The following is a 15,603-nucleotide window of genomic DNA, read 5'->3' on the forward strand; positions in this document are numbered from 1 at the left end:
AAACTGCAGTTTCAAAACCTGAGGTATCTGAAAAACAACACACAGGGATGATATATTTTTTAAAATTTTCTGTGCACTTTCAAGAGTCTCCATAGTCTGTAAGTGTCCATTAGCAATTATCTTGATGACACTTTATAATTCTGGGAAATTATCAGTTACCACTCAGACTCAACAGGTTCACCAGTACAGGTGATTATTCTACAGAGAACACATTTAAAGATGGGTTTGGGTAGAATAAAATTGTTTTATTTCCACTCTAGTTCTCAGAGCATGAGGCTTGAAAACCTGAGAAAGATTGAAGTGATGACAATAGGAATTTTAAGATTGGGAAAAGAGCTTATGACTTGAGATTATGAGTCTTGATGGTTAGAAGACTGGTAATAGGAGAGATGAATTATTTTGTTAAATGTAAAGTAGATCATGCTCAAAAATGTTCCTGTCTGATTCCTGTTTTGTCAGCCTCTGCTCGGTGTCATGTGAAGTCAGGTACCTTTGATTCATGGAATGTTGTGTAAACGTCTGTTGATTTCTATCTGTTCTGGTTTGCACTTCTGCCCTGAGGTTTGCTTTGAGTTTCAGGTTTGGGCGAACTGAAATTGTCAAAGAAAATTCACTTTGAATTGCAGCCTTTCAAGTGGTTTTGTATCGAATCCATGCCAAACCTGAGATTTTGCATAGTTTCTTTTTGCATAATAACCAAGCAAAAAGATAAATTGTGTCAAGCTCCTTTGGAAGGGGGTTGAAGTTTATAGTTTTGTGAACTTTTAGAAAACTACACCTGTAATTCATTATCAAGCCAGCTCAATGTTGTGAGGACTTGTTAGAGGACAGCAGAATGCTGGGAAACTTCTGTGTAAGAGAATTAAATTAGAGGAGAAGAAGTATGTTCTTACTTCAGCTCCAAAGGTACAAAGGGTCATGACCTATTTCACTTTTTGGAGCACTGAATTCTGGGCTTGAGTAGGTGAATGCTTGAGCTGCTGCATCATCTCTGCAGTCCCTTCAGATCCAGAATAAAGCCAGTTGCTCAAGGAGAAGATAAAACTGATTTGAGGCAATTTCTATATATCAGTTCCTTGGATAAAGAAAATAATTCAATTACAGTGGGAGTCCTGATAGCATCATTCCCAGTTTTTATTTCATTCTTACACAGAGCTTCCAAGAGGAGTTCTCAGATTGTTGTCAGAGAACAATCAGTGGGCATGTGTCAAATGAAATAAAGATCCCCTTGTGATTTGGGGTTTTCTTTGTTTGAACATATTTCTGTATCTAGATCTTAAAAACAGCCTTCAGCAGTGCTACCATAATTAATTGTTTATATCAAGTGTTCTAATTACAGCAATTCAGGTGGTTAGCCACCTAAATGAGTGCATAATTATTTAGAAACACTTTTGATTAAAGTACTGGCATCCTCAAGGCCCAATTAAAAAAACCCAAACAAAACACACACAAAAAAATCAAAACCCAAAAGGTTGAGACTTTGAAGCACTAATAGCCATTATCCTGTTAATTAGCTCACCTCCTGCACTCCACAGTAAATGGCTATCTTTTGCTTCTATCAGATACTCATTTGCTAATAACTTGCCATGAAAAAAGAGCTGATGATCTTTCAAAAGAGGGGGGGAAAAACTCTTTAAAATTGAGTTTTTCCATGACAAAACCTTGGCAGGCAGTGGAAGTTTTATGAATTTAACTTTGTAACAGAGGAGTAAAAACAAAACTCACTTGATGCAGGCAGAATTCAGGACACTGTTATTAGTGGAAAATTGTCAAAGTCCATTCCATTTTTTGAACTGAGTCTTCCCAGGATGATTTTCTGTTTCATGGGATTCATAGCATGGATATGCCATTCTTCAGGAGTATCCTGTAAACCAGCTCTCATCTTCTCTGTGACATGTGGTCTTCATTCTGCACCAGATGATGCAGTGCAGGGTATGTCTGCAGGGAAGAGTCCCAGTTACAGGGAGGAGAAAGGGCATGAACCAGATAAAATGTATTCATTTTATAAGAGGATAAAATATTTCTTTTTTGCAATCAAAAGTGCATTTAAAATGGAGGGGGGGAAATTGAAGCATATTATCATTTCAGGTTCAAGTGCTTTCAGAATCTTTTGTTTTGTAATGACTTTTAAAGTTTTTTTCCTTCGTGTTAGGATGGAAACAAAGACAGGAAAATCAGAATTCCCCAGAGCACGAAGGCACAGATTTCCTCACTTACATTGAAAACAGAATTTTTCCTGTTCTTTAATAGTAAGTCACAAGCAATTAGTATATGAACACTTTCCTTCTGTTCATCTGCTGGCTTAGCTAAAGGTCTGCCAGAAAAATAAAAATGCCAAGAGATAGCATCTTTTCCTGAAAGTAAAGAAAAAATGCACAATCTCAGAACAGAAAGAAGTTTCTCAATGAGCAAGTGAAATCTCTTGAAATAAGCAGCTCAGCAAAACTTCTGGTTTCAGTGATTGTTTTCACAAGTGATGCTTGCAATTCTTCACAAGATATTTATTTCTGTTGTAAACTATTGATAAGCACTGCATATTTGCAGTGTTAGGCAAGTGAGACCTGTAGGATTTTTATGCATGTTCTTACATGAAATACAGGGTGGAAAAATAATACGTGTCTGTGGTCACGTAAAGTTCCCTGTGAGGTTCTATGAGTATGATCACTGTTGTCTGCAAAAGAGTTCAAGCACGCTAATTTTTTTTTCTTTTTAAAGATCCATGATTTTTGTCTGTTTTTGAAATGGCAATTCCTCCAGTGGCAAAGGAATATCCTCTCTTGGCACGGGGGTTTGTAGAAACTGGCATTGGGGCTCAGAATGGGTTGTGATGGACGTTTGCATGGACCTTGTGGGGTTATCTGTGGGTTTAAGAAGACCTTGAAAAGGCAAATCTGCAGGTGATCAAACAGGAGATCCCTTTGAGAACCAGTTTTCAAGGGGCTTTTCTGCTGGTATAAACTGGTTGTTGTGTCCCAATGGTCGATACCAAATATCAGCAGAGGGCAAAGTAATTTGAAGATGCAAGTTTCAGCCATTCACATCCCATAACCAGGTACTCACAAACACAATCCTGTGTGTCCCCCAGCTCAGCATCCAGGTGGGATGCTCAGGAGTTCTTGCCATTGTGTGGAGGGCCATGTAATGCTCTGCTGAGTCTTTGTGCTGGGACTTCCTCAGGATGCCGGGTGCCACCAAACCTCTTTTGCCTTTGGGAGCTGACAGTGACCAGGATCTTTTTTTTTTCTCTGTGCTCTTAAACTTTGGGAATGATTATTTCCTCTACTCTGTCTTCTTACCAGAGTGTCTTAAGACTCCAGCCCTGTTCTGTATTGTCCTACCATCACCTCTTAGTGGTCTTTTTCAGTTCTGACTGAACCTGTTCCTTTGTGTTCCTGAATTGGTTATTTTCAAAAGCTGCTCATCATTATCCTGTGATGTTCATGCACCTGCCACCCTCACAGGGCTTTTTGTGCTGGTGTTCCCTTTCTAACACTTCCATATATAGACCTTCCCATTCATTCTCCATTCTAGCCAGTCTAAGCATTTCCATTATGAATCTCTGTAATTACTGGTAGCATGATTCAAACCACAGGCAGAAAAATAATGAAGAAAAAAAGTAAGATTTCAGTCTCCCCTTGCAATTCCACAGAGAGCAGTACTGTACTCTCTCTTCCCTGCACCAGAGCCTGGTCCCCCTGCCAGGCCATGGGCAGTGAATCTGGCACCCCTGAAGGTCCCTGGAATAAAGACAGGCCTGGAAAAGGCTAAAATTGATCTGCTACTCCAGTTGGAGCCTAGAAGAGGAGCCTAGAAGCTGAATACTGAAAAATTTAAATAAAAAATAAGGCACTTTTAAACAGTATATAAAGGTCTTTCTATCCAGGCCAGTTGCCTTTCTGGAAAGTTACTTTAGTCCTGCACAAGGGTTTTGGCTCAGGGTAAGGGCAGCTGTGTGAAATGCAATCCCCTGCACTGTTGAGCAGGTCACATTTATGATCTAATGGTCCTGTTTGGCTTCTGATGCTCTGGGTGTCTTGCATTGCCAGGTATCTGGTGAACAGGGAACTAATTCCTACATGGATTGCTCAGGTGCTCAAAGGAGGAGCGGGGCAGGTAGAGAGGGGAGAATGCTTTGGAAAACAGCCTCTGCTCAGAGCTCAGTGACTTGGCAGTTTATCCCAAGCCTGCAGACCAGTATCCCTTGTTTCTTATCACCATTAAGGGATAAACATATTGTCACTACTTTCTTTTTTTTTTTTTTCCTGCTGACTCCTTCTATAAATAAAATACAACTTCATTTGGGACTGCTAATTGCCTTAAAATCCCCATGACAGCTCCATGACTTAGACAGGTTTTACACCTATTTTATAGACATATAAACTAGAGCACAGCCAGGTAAAAGAACTTGAACAAGATCACCCGGAAACACAGAGGCCAGTCACATCAATCAGTTCAAGAAACCAGGAGTTGTGTTTCCATAGCCCCTGCTGCAACTACTAAATCACAAAAACTACTAAGGAAAGATCCTGCCAAAAGCCACTGGTTTTTTGTTTTTTAAAACCACAAGAAGCATTTTGGGTTATTCCACAGGGTCTCTCCCTAGTACTTGGTGCTCATTAATTAATTACATATTTTTTAAAGGAAATGTGAAGCCTTGGGCAGCCCAAAAGGCATTGAAGTTTTAATTCTCAGAACTATTCCCTGACTTGACTGTTATCCAGTTCCTATTCAAGCAAGATAGGAATTAAGATTAATGACCCCAAACAAACTGGTATTTCAGAGAATCAGTCTTTGCCAGGCATTATATTCTCATGACAGAAAATCATTGAGGCATAAATACAGTGCTCAGTCATTGGTGTATATTAACAACACCACGTTGTTCCCATAAATGCTGAATACAGAGAAGAGGAAAATGAAGTCCTAAAGCTGATTAATTTTGGTTGTGGCATTTTTTTTCAAGGGAGCAAACCAGAACCTATGGAATAAGGCAGTGTTGCACAGATGTGATGGCGATTCAGATTCCAGAAAGGTTTCTCTGGGAAGTTGTTTGGACTTGGTGATGGCTGTCTTTGCAGTGTCCTTCATCAGCTAGATGGTTTGTAGGCATTTTTTAAAAAGATGAATTGATGAAGACCAAGTTTTAAGGAGAGAGAATTAAAATAAAAGAATAAATTACTTAGCTGCTAGGATCAGTGAATATTGTAATATGTGGGATAAAAATATGTCATTGCCAGCATCTGTCCACATCCCGAGAAGGGGTTTGTGGCTTAAGGGTGTTTTCTAAGCAAATGAGAGCTGGCATGGAGACAGGAGCATTTCACCTATCCTGGGACCAGCAGTAGTGATGGTCAGAGCTAACACAGGAAGTTATTGTTGCAATTTCTAGAAGCTGTTTGCTCAGAAAAAAAAAACAAAAAGAAAAAAGAAAAATGAAAATCTTTCTGTGTTTGCATTTCCACACTGAAAAGACATTCCTATGACATCATCTTGTTTGTTCTGACACTGCAAGAATGGAAGAAATAAAATGGCAGAAAAGAGACTAGGGACTTTTAATTTGCTGCCAACAAAAAATAGAGGAAAGATGTAACCACAGTATGCAATTGCTACTTTAATTCTCAGAGACAGTTCAGCAGATGAGTTGTTGTCCAAGGGCAGTTGGGCTCCCAGACACAAGAGCATTCTGTAGTAAGCTTAATTACTCATTTTAATTATGCATTTTAATTAGCAGGGGACTAACACAGTGCTTTTCTCCCACTTTCTCAATAAACCCACTTTGTAATATTACAGGACAAACTTGTAACTGAAAACTCCAACTGTCTGCAGTTGAGAAAAACAGCTTCAAGTCCAGGGGCTTATCTTCTTCATGAAATCACATTCAGTGAGCAGGTCACATCCACCTCTGAGCATTTTCAGGACCTTTTGGTTACTTTTTTCTGTTCCTGGACACCATGAAGAAATCACCCTGTGCTGCTGCTTCTCCCAGTGGTGTTTCCTTTGCCAATATATTGTCTGGCCTGTTGTTCCCTTTAAGCATGTCCTAGTTCTTCCTCTTCTGGCAGTTTGCCCTCAGAGCTGTTGTCCTGTCTTCCCTGCCCCTAAATTCCTTGCTGTAGGAAATCTGCTTTGTTGTAGGGAAGGTCAGGTTAGAGGGGCAGGTAGAAGTAGAGGCAGCTGTGTTCTGGAACAAATTCAGGGGCAGCAGTGTATGTGGGATGGGTGGGTGGGTGAAGACAGCAAATGCCACAAAATCTTCAGCAAAACAACCAGATCCCAGAAGGGAGCCCCTCACAAGCTGTACTCTCTCACTTCTGTACTCTTTCCTACCCAGGACTGTACCTGCAGAGGAGGGATTTGCAGAGTCTGCAGCATTCCTTCACAAACAGAGGCTGTCAGCAGAGCGTGGTGAAGCCAAATAAGCCTCCAGGCTGCTCTGTTTTGAGAGAAGCCAATCCTAATTTATTTGTAGCTTTGAGCCAAACACAGGCTTGAAAAGGTTCAGGTGAGGATATAGTTACAATAGAGATGAGGTAGATTTAAGGTGGAGTGGTGATTAGGAATAAAGGGAAAAGTAAAGTTGTGCCAAAGTTTTCTGAAATGTTCCCTCAGGTTTCAGTGCAAATAGCATCTTATATAATTTCCATCATGTAAGAGGTGGAAATGCTCCAGAAGTGTCTGTTCTTTACAAGGCTTTGATGAAATATTACAAGGCTGGAAACCTCTCATGTTATATTTCTGTTGTACTTCTCTGCTGCTCCTGGCCTGGGATGAGCTCTGGAATCAGGATCATTGCCTGACAGTTCCAGGTGTTTGCATGTCAGGCTCAAGCTGCAACCTTCTCTTAACTCCTGTGGTTTAAAAGGCTCAAGGCATTTTGTCTGGCTTGGCTTAGCTGAAGGCAATAATATTTTCATTTATAGGGAAGGTGGGTTTTTTTTAAATTTGGATATTGCAGCTTCCCTCAGTTTTAAAACCACATTATATAAGAACCTTTCCCTTGTGATGAGAACCATGTCTCTCCACCACGTTTCTCCAGCAATAGAAGGTCCACATTGTGTGTGTGACTTCATATGGACCAAATGCTGCATTTGCCTGCAAAAAAGCTCTCTAATGTTGTCTTCTTTCTGATTTCTCTGCTCCCACCCTTCTTGTCCCTTGTTTTCCATGCAAATAAGATTTCCTTTAAATTTTACCAAAAAAATATCAGCCCGTTTGAGATAATTGCCCATGGGAAAAAATTAAAAGTTCAGGCTAGGAATCAATGTTCTTCCTAGAAACAGAGCTGGAAAGTGAATAATCTTAATCAAACGTGATGGGAAATCAAAAAGGCAGATGGAGGGCTGAGTTCTCAAGTAACTTCTGTACATTTCAGTTGCCATCACTGATTTAGTCCCTGTTTGTGCTGCCTTAGCAACTAATGCCAAGTGGACAGCTCCAGAGCAGATGATGCTGTAGGTTACTCTGGGCAGGAGTTACCAACCATCCAGGGAGCAGTATCAAAACAGAGTTAGAGAGACTCTGTATGTATTTACCTGCTAAGCAATGAAAATCTGATGAATGAATGAATGAATGAAGCTCAGCAGTAACCCAGGTACTGTGAGCGTGTATCCTCAAACCTGTTTTGCACATTGGGACAGAGAGCTGTAACTGGCCTTGCTGAAGTGGCCTTTGTTTTCCACAGCTCATGATGTTACCCTGAATAACTCCTCTAATTCATGGCACCTGAATAAACTTCAGGAAAACCAGCGTGGAATGCACATTCCACTATCTGTAGCCACCCTGCAGCCCAGCCTGGGCAAAGTCCCTTCCCTGATCCCTACACTGAAATCAACTCTAATGATTAAAAAATGCTGCTGGGCTGAAAACACATCCCACTGATAATAGGCATGTTTGGGGACTTGAGCTGTACCTCAGCCTGGCCTGCAAGAGTTGTAACTCTGCCTCGCTTTAGGATCCATTTAGGTATATTTTTTCACTTAAAATATTCCCTGACTGCTCCAAAGCACATTAGGCTGGGATTTATCAGACTCCATACAGAAGAAGTAAAAGAGTACATCTGAACTGGTCAACACCAGCTTTTAACAAACAGAATGCCATATCAAAGAAAGATTATAAAAACATCCCTGTGGGATAGTTTTTACAGTTGCTTTGGATTTCATCATCTCTGTTTTCTCCCCTGGTTCAATTTCCAACAAAAAAGAAAAGGTTTGGCTTCTTTGACTTAAGCTGCAGCCTTCCTGCAGTTAAAAAAAAAAAAAACAACAGGCAGTCTTAAATACATCCAAGTGTTCTAACTGAAAGTGATGCTTTTCAGTGCTGTCTGAGCCCTGAGCAGAGGAGCCAGCCCAGCCTGCAGTGGCCCTTGGACTCACAGCTGTCCCACCAGGCTCTGCACCCACACAGGCATAGCCAGAACCTGCAGGGGGGTGGGCTGAGCCAGCCAAGAAGGGTCCCCTTCCCCAGCCCTTCCAGAGAAGCTGCCAAGTGATCCTGAGCATCCCCCCAGAGTGGGGACTGTGTGAACATCCATGATCCAGGACCACCACCCCCTCCCTTCCTCCCTGCCCTACCTCAAGCACGGCCCAGGAGCCAAAGTAGGAACAACTCTGTGAAATTTAGGATAGTTGTGAGCCCTTTTAAAATTGAGCATCCTGCTGAGAAATCCTTGAGCAGAGAGGTAAGGAGCACACACTGCCTTGGGTCCTGTTGAAGACACAGTTAAAGATGATGTCAGTACCATTTATGGATCCAAGGATATGTTATTTCAATAGACATTTCATGGTATCCATTATGGTTACAGATGTTGCAAGCTTCAATTATTAATTTATGTGCTCATAACTTTCCCAAAGCCAGATCACTTCTGTTCAAATGTCATTTTGTTCTCCTTTACAAAGTGTTTTAAGGGAGGGTTTTGACAAAATGTTTTTTCCTGTTGTTTAGGTAAAAGATGGAAAAGCATGGAATTGTCTGCCAATAAATATCTAATTATATCCTTTTGTGCATAACATACAGACAAAACAACACACCCAGTACTAACCACCCACCCTCCTCAGTGTGGACTCCATCCTTATGAGGAGAGTTTAAGTTTGGGTTTCTGGGTAGATTTTTAAAAATAATTAAATGTTTGAACGTGCTGGGAAGCATCTCCTTGTGTGTGTGTGTGTGCCACTGCCCTCTGGTGCACAGAGCAAGGAGAGTTTGGCTGCTCTGTAGGGACAGAGGGGTGGGCACCCATCCACTCCTGTTCCTGCCTAGAGCAAGGGCTCAGGTCCTGCTGTTTGGGAGCCAGGCTATGAAAGGAGTTAAATCCTCACCCCCGAGGGAGTTAGAAACCACAATCCCTGTGAAGATCTGTCCCTTTCTGTATTGTTTCCATAGAAAATGCCGCATGGAAAGAGTGTGCAAATGGTGTCAGTCACACCCCCCTCAGGCTGTTGTCTCATCAGCTGCTTATCCTAAAATATCTGGGACATCTGCTGCAAGTGGTGCTGTGCTCCTGCTGAGCACTACCAATGCAGGGCCCTGAGCATCTCTGACCATTTGTTCTCTCCTGCTGGATGTTTCTGCACATGACAGACCCACACCTTCAAGCCTGAAAGGGTTTTACCCAGTCCAGGGGTTTGGGATAAAATACCAAACAGGGTAGGTATGTTGGGCTGCATTCAGGGATAAATGTAACCTGGTCAGTAGTAGTTGTAATTATCCATTATGGACATTAGTGGCCAGAAACCTATGAAAATCAGCTAAAATCTCAAAAAAATGTTTAGGATCATGGCCACACTGCCCCAACCTCCCATCAGGAGGATAGCTCTGGTTGCTGTACAGAGCAGGACTTTATTTCATCTGGAGCTGCTGTTCTCCCTGGGGATTTACTGGGGCAATTAAGATGACTTATCCAAATGTCTCAGTCTATGGATTTGCACCTTTTCATGATATTCTTCCATCAAAGTCAGGTTTCACACATTTCTGACTCTCAGTTTAACACCAGTGACCATCAAATCTGAGCAGTCACTTCTATTTCAGAATTTTCTCCCAATGAGACTGGTGTGAGTTTTGCCAATTGGAACATGATGATATCAAGTGCTCTGGAATGATAGTTGGGTGACCTTCTTAGCTGTATTTGACAAATAAATTACTTTTCTCTCTAAAAATGAGGCCTGTTCAGCTGTGCATCAAGTTCCAAGAGTTCAGTCTCATAGTTTTGAAAACTTTGGCTTGATAACACAATGGAAAAGTTCTGCAGCCCTGATTTGTGCTGAAGGGGGGAATTAGGATGAAATTACTGCCTTGGTTTGGTTCCATCTCTGACTTCTTTATACTGGTCTATTTAAGCCTGTTTAAACAGTGCCTGAACCATCTCATATGGATTAGCCTAATAAAAAACCCCTCAAGTATACATATGAAATTTCACATCATTTATTTCTAGGGGATAATTTCAAGTTTTACCTTAACTGCTACTCAGTGGAGGTAGGGTAACCCCTAAACCTTAAACTGTGATTTTTGTTGTGGTTATTTAAAAAAAAAAAAGTTGTAGGGGCTGACACAGATTTCTCTATCAATTCTGTGCCATTTGCAAGCAGAATGTCATCTCTGTTCTAGTCAGCAGCCCCAGGAGCTCAGCTGGGGTCCTTCATGTCAAGCTGAGAGCTTTTTTTCCACTATAATAAAGGTCCTGCAGGCTAAACTGCTGCTAGCTCGTCAGTGACACTTCTGAAATCCCCTTGATGGGCTTACACAAATGTAAAGATTCCTCCTCAGCAGTGCTGCTGATGGTGTACAACAAAGGTAGTTCTTCAGTCATGCTCACCCTGCTTTGTCTCCTGTGTGTTTGCATGTGTGAGTGTGTTTATGTGGACATCTGCATGGATATATACAGATAAATGAAATATGGGCATATAGGCAGGACAGACAGCTATTTGTGCATGTATTTAATGTTATTCTGGGATTTGAAGTGGAAAGAGCAAGGAAAAGCTACTGAAAGCTTATTGTAAAAGCCTGTGGCTATGGCATCTTCACTCAATCAGAAGCTCTTAGGCACAGGGTGGGATTATTGGGGTACCAGGATTTGGACTCAGTGATCCTGATGGATGCCTTCCAGCTCAGCATATTCTAGAATAAGCACTGTTTTCCCCAAAGAATAATTATAAAGATGAATTAGTATGCTAATTCTTACAACACAGTCCCTGCTTGTTTAACCTTTATTTTCTTCAATTTGAAATAATCCACTGTAACCTTTGAAATAATCCACTGTACCTTTTCCCCAGCCAGACATACTGGGAAGAGGCAGTAGATTGTGTTTTCAGGAGATTCTTGCTGGAAAGCTTTCCTGGGATTATCATCACATGTCAAGGATGATGTCCATATAAAACATAGATTTTGCAACAATGCAACTTCCTTGGAAAGAAAATATTGTTTTCTGTAGTTCACTTATTTTGAATTAATAAATGAGTCCATGGGGAAGAAGTCGGTCCTTCAAGAAAATACTCATGCTTATAATTACCATGTTCCTGCTTCCTCTCTACCCTGCCAAAATTCACCATAAAGAGGAGGTGTGGTAATTAATTGCCTGCCAAGTGGCACAATTAATGTTCTGCAAATGCAGGATCCTCTAGGTGAAGTGATACAGCTGAGTTAAAAAATGTCCCATTCTGTGTTTGAACACCAGTATATTCACACACACACACACACACACACACACATGTGCTGAGAGGATGTGTTGTGTTCATTTTTATTTACTTTTTTTTAGGACACTTTGATTTTTCTTTCCTTCAAAGTACTTTTTGAAGGACTTAATTTCTGTGCAATAGGGCTCATGGGCAAACACTCAGTAAATGCAAAATAAGGAATGCAGTCATGATTCTGAAAACACGTAATATTCTTCAAACTGATGCCAATTGTGTGCATGTACAGTAATCCTGTCTAATCCCTTCCACGTGTATTATCTTTGTACACCTGCTTTCATTGTCTCACTTACCAGTTTTGAATACTTAGAACCACAATTTGCAGGGAGGCAAAGCAGCAGAACAAAGCATCCACACACTCACAGCTTGCTACACTGCAGTTCTGCATTGTAAAAATAAAACACATTTGTACATTTCGCTGCTCGGAGTCAACATCTTCCATTGAGACATTTTTCCTCCCTCCTGCCCCCCCAGCTGATGTCTGTCTGTGTTTTTGTTCCTTGGCAGACTGACTGAAGCACACAGAACAGCTGTGAAAGTCATCAGGAGGATGCAGTATTTCGTGGCCAGAAGGAAATTTCAGGTAAGCAGCAGGATTAATCCCAAGTGCATCTCGTGAGCTCGTGGGACATCCACGGCCCTCTCCGAGGGGACTTGTCTTGGTGAAGGTGGCCCTAACAAGTCAAAGGTGTTTTTGAGGTTCTTGGGCTCACAAATTTTGTGGATTTTTTAATGGCATGGGCAAAATTATCAGTGATCCATGGATGTAGTATGCTACAGACCCCTGACTTTGTGGAGTCAGCATCATTATTTTTACTTCTCTTTTTTTACTGCACTTGGCTTTTGGGCTTCTGCTTGTTTAACTGTACTGACCAATACTTACCCATCCACTAGCAGAGGTGAAGAAAACACTGGTGTTGGGTGAAAAAACTTCTGTCAGGGTGTCTGCAAAAATACTGATCATAACAAGAATGTTATCAATCATCTGATCAGTTAGGGACTGTTCAGTCCCGTGCTGTGTATGGCTGACAGATCAGTAGGATTCACTGATGGGTACTGTGGGTGCAAAGTTGCTTTCACAGGTGTGACTCATGTTTCCAAATGTATTTCCCATAAAGGGACCTCATAGGCCATATTTTATAAAATGGTGGAGCATCTGCTGTCTGGAAATTTGCTGTCTTTATGAAGGGTTCAAGTAATTTTCTCAATCAGGTTACAAAGGGCTCAAACTGAATGTGCTGCATTGAAAATATTGTTTCATTTTGCCTGTTTAGTGAGACTTTTTATGATAAATCTTGTTTGGGATGTGATCCTGATATCATCATTCTCATCATCCATGGGCTGGAAATGCCATGGAAATGAAAAATTAACTTCTGGACTGATTTTCAAAGCCCTCATTATTTCCATCTCAAGGTTCATGCTTTTTTTGTCCAAGAGGATGCGCTGCAAGTTAATGGCCTTTCATAATCCTTTTGAAGATATTTTAAGAAAATAAATCAAAAAAACTACATTTCAGGGAAGTTTGATTAGAGCTGAGCACTCAAATGCATAGAAGGATAGAGGGATGGAAGCCTGAGATAAGATACCAGCATTCAGGAGACTCTAAATTAGGGTAGATAGAACATCTTATATATTTCCTAATCCCATGCAAACAGGTATCTTCAGATAACCCTACCTTTTGAAAGAAGACTAGGAGAAGTCAGTTTGTTAAATTCAGCAAAAAACAGGAGAGGAGGTTTATATTGTACATATACCAAAGAGATAAACACTTTGGGAAATTAAAAAAAAAAAAAAAAAAGAAAATAGGGACACTAGTTCTGTAAAATAAAATCAGTTTATAAATGAGTTAGGTTAAAAATTGGGATATTTCAAACCACTAGAGACCTAATGTTCTGGAGCTGTCAGCCAGTGGCAGTCATGCCAAACCTTAAAAACTGAATTTCATCAATTTATGGAGAGAATTCTGTGAGTCAGTGACAGGGTAGAAGAAGAAGAAGGAATAATCTTTTGTTTCTTCCTTTCTTGGGGCCATGTAATAGAGTTTATAGAACTCCCCATTCTAATTAGATTTTGGAAGTTCAAAGCTGGGTAATATTATTTAGTTTTGCATGCTGAATGTGGAATACTGAGCTCAAATGGCCAGGATTTGGGATTAGGAACAGAATGGAAGTCAAAGGAGTTGTTCAAGTGCTGCATTTACCACACTTCTCTGGAAGCCCATTACCTCCTGGCTTCTGTTGTATCATTCTAGCATTTCCTAATAAAAACATGACAGGGGGTTGTGCCAAAGTTTGGCAGGACATTAAGATGTCCAGATCTAAATCTTTATGGAAAAAGTGGAGGGGAAACTGGTGAAAGCTGGAGGGATTTTTTTACTCAGCTTCAGAGAGGACTCAGGCAAATTGCAGCACTTTGCAACTGTAAGATTCGGAGCTGATGGTTTGGTAAAAGGGCTGACTGTCAGAGGACTTCTTTTGAGGGGGAAAAGAAATTTCACTGGGAATGAGTAGAATTAATTATGCACATAGTAGCTCATGGGGGAGAGGGGAGGGAAAAGCTCCCCAGCGCTTCCAGGCTCTGCGCCATGCCCGGTGTTTAAATAGAGAGTGTCCAAAGGAAAGGACAGGGGATTTAGCCAAAATGCTCTCCAGGCACCCCCCCTAGTCCATCTAAAGAGTGATACTGGCATTGCTTCTCGGGGTGAAGACAATAGGCTGCTTTTCTGGCCAGAAATAGTGATGTGTCAGCGTCTGCAAAATGTGGAGCTGGGGAAGGGGGAGGAAAAAAACCCGACCAAAAACCGAACGATAAGCTGAAAGCTGAAACCTCTCTCCCCCACAAAGCCTCTGCTCCTAAATGCACTCAAATGCACACACACACACCTCCAAAGCCCCAACTCTTCTGAAAGTATTGGTGCAGGTAAGTACTGAGTGCAGGGAAGGCATTTTGTCACGAAGAACTCTTGCTTCTTCATTCATTTCACAGGATTTGTTTCCATTCCAGTTCCATGCTTTCATTTGAAATTTCTAGGATTGTGTGGCAGCCTTCCAAGCATGACTCCAGCACATACTGTAGGTGTTCAATGCATGTGTGCAGTGGTGCATGCTAATGGCTCCGGCTGAGGCTGTGACAGAGTGCAAACAGACAACAAGATGACTAATGAGCTGTTTTCAGTAATTTTCAATTACTAGATTTGCAGTTTACCTTTGCTTTTTTTCTCCTCCCCTTCTTTTCTTGAGTCAGAGCCAAAAAGGGAGACATTTTGCCCCACATTTCCCATAAGGGTTCTCAAAATGCTGGTCTTTCCAACAAGCCATGATTTGCATTGATACCTCCCCACACACGTTGATTTTACTTGCTAAAATTTCACCGTGCTGCAGTTTTTAAACCACATCACTTTCTGCAGATTCTCCAGACTTGTTTCGAAATTTGACCACAGTAGTTGCAGCAAGAAACCAAAGCTTGGCAGAAGCACCTGGATTCTCATTAGGATGGGAATTTAGCTGGATGGGCAGGTGGGAGTGTTTTCACTCTCTTGCAATTTTTTATCTGTCCTTTTTTATTTTAATTGCACCTTTTTTTTCTGATCTCAAAGGTATCATGAAAGACAAAGGAGGACAAACAAAACCCACGTGTGGCAGTCTCCTGACTTATGCAGAGCATCTGTCTTCCCTGTTCCTCAAGCAGCAATATTTCTGTCACCAGACATTTCTGGTCTTCAGAGATGTTTGATTCTGGGTCCAAGTGCTCTGAGTTGGGCCAATCCCTGGGGTTCAGTCCCCTGACATTATGATTAACACATGGCTCTGGAATGAACCAGGAGATACTGCACATGGGAGTCCCAGATAAATTATCCATCTTGGGTTTGTGTTTCCCAAATACCCTGTGAAGGGCTAATATTTTGCTCAGTATGGAGTGACATGAA

The 15,603-nt window shown here is 41.2% G+C and overlaps 1 protein-coding gene across 1 annotated transcript in view; it reads left to right on the plus strand.

Annotated features, from left to right (window-relative positions):
* LOC311153539 (potassium voltage-gated channel subfamily KQT member 1-like) overlaps nucleotides 1–15,603 on the plus strand; it is a gene marked incomplete at both ends in the record, with an annotated part of 408,184 nt that overhangs the window by 210,151 nt on the left and 182,430 nt on the right. Inside the window, 1 exon segment of the mRNA XM_084205470.1 lies at nucleotides 12,186–12,261. Within this exon segment, the coding sequence (XP_084061596.1) occupies nucleotides 12,186–12,261 (76 nt within the window).

Source organism: Fringilla coelebs (genome assembly GCF_963513975.1).
Source record: "Fringilla coelebs genome assembly, chromosome: 5".
NCBI classification, from domain to species: domain Eukaryota; kingdom Metazoa; phylum Chordata; class Aves; order Passeriformes; family Fringillidae; genus Fringilla; species Fringilla coelebs.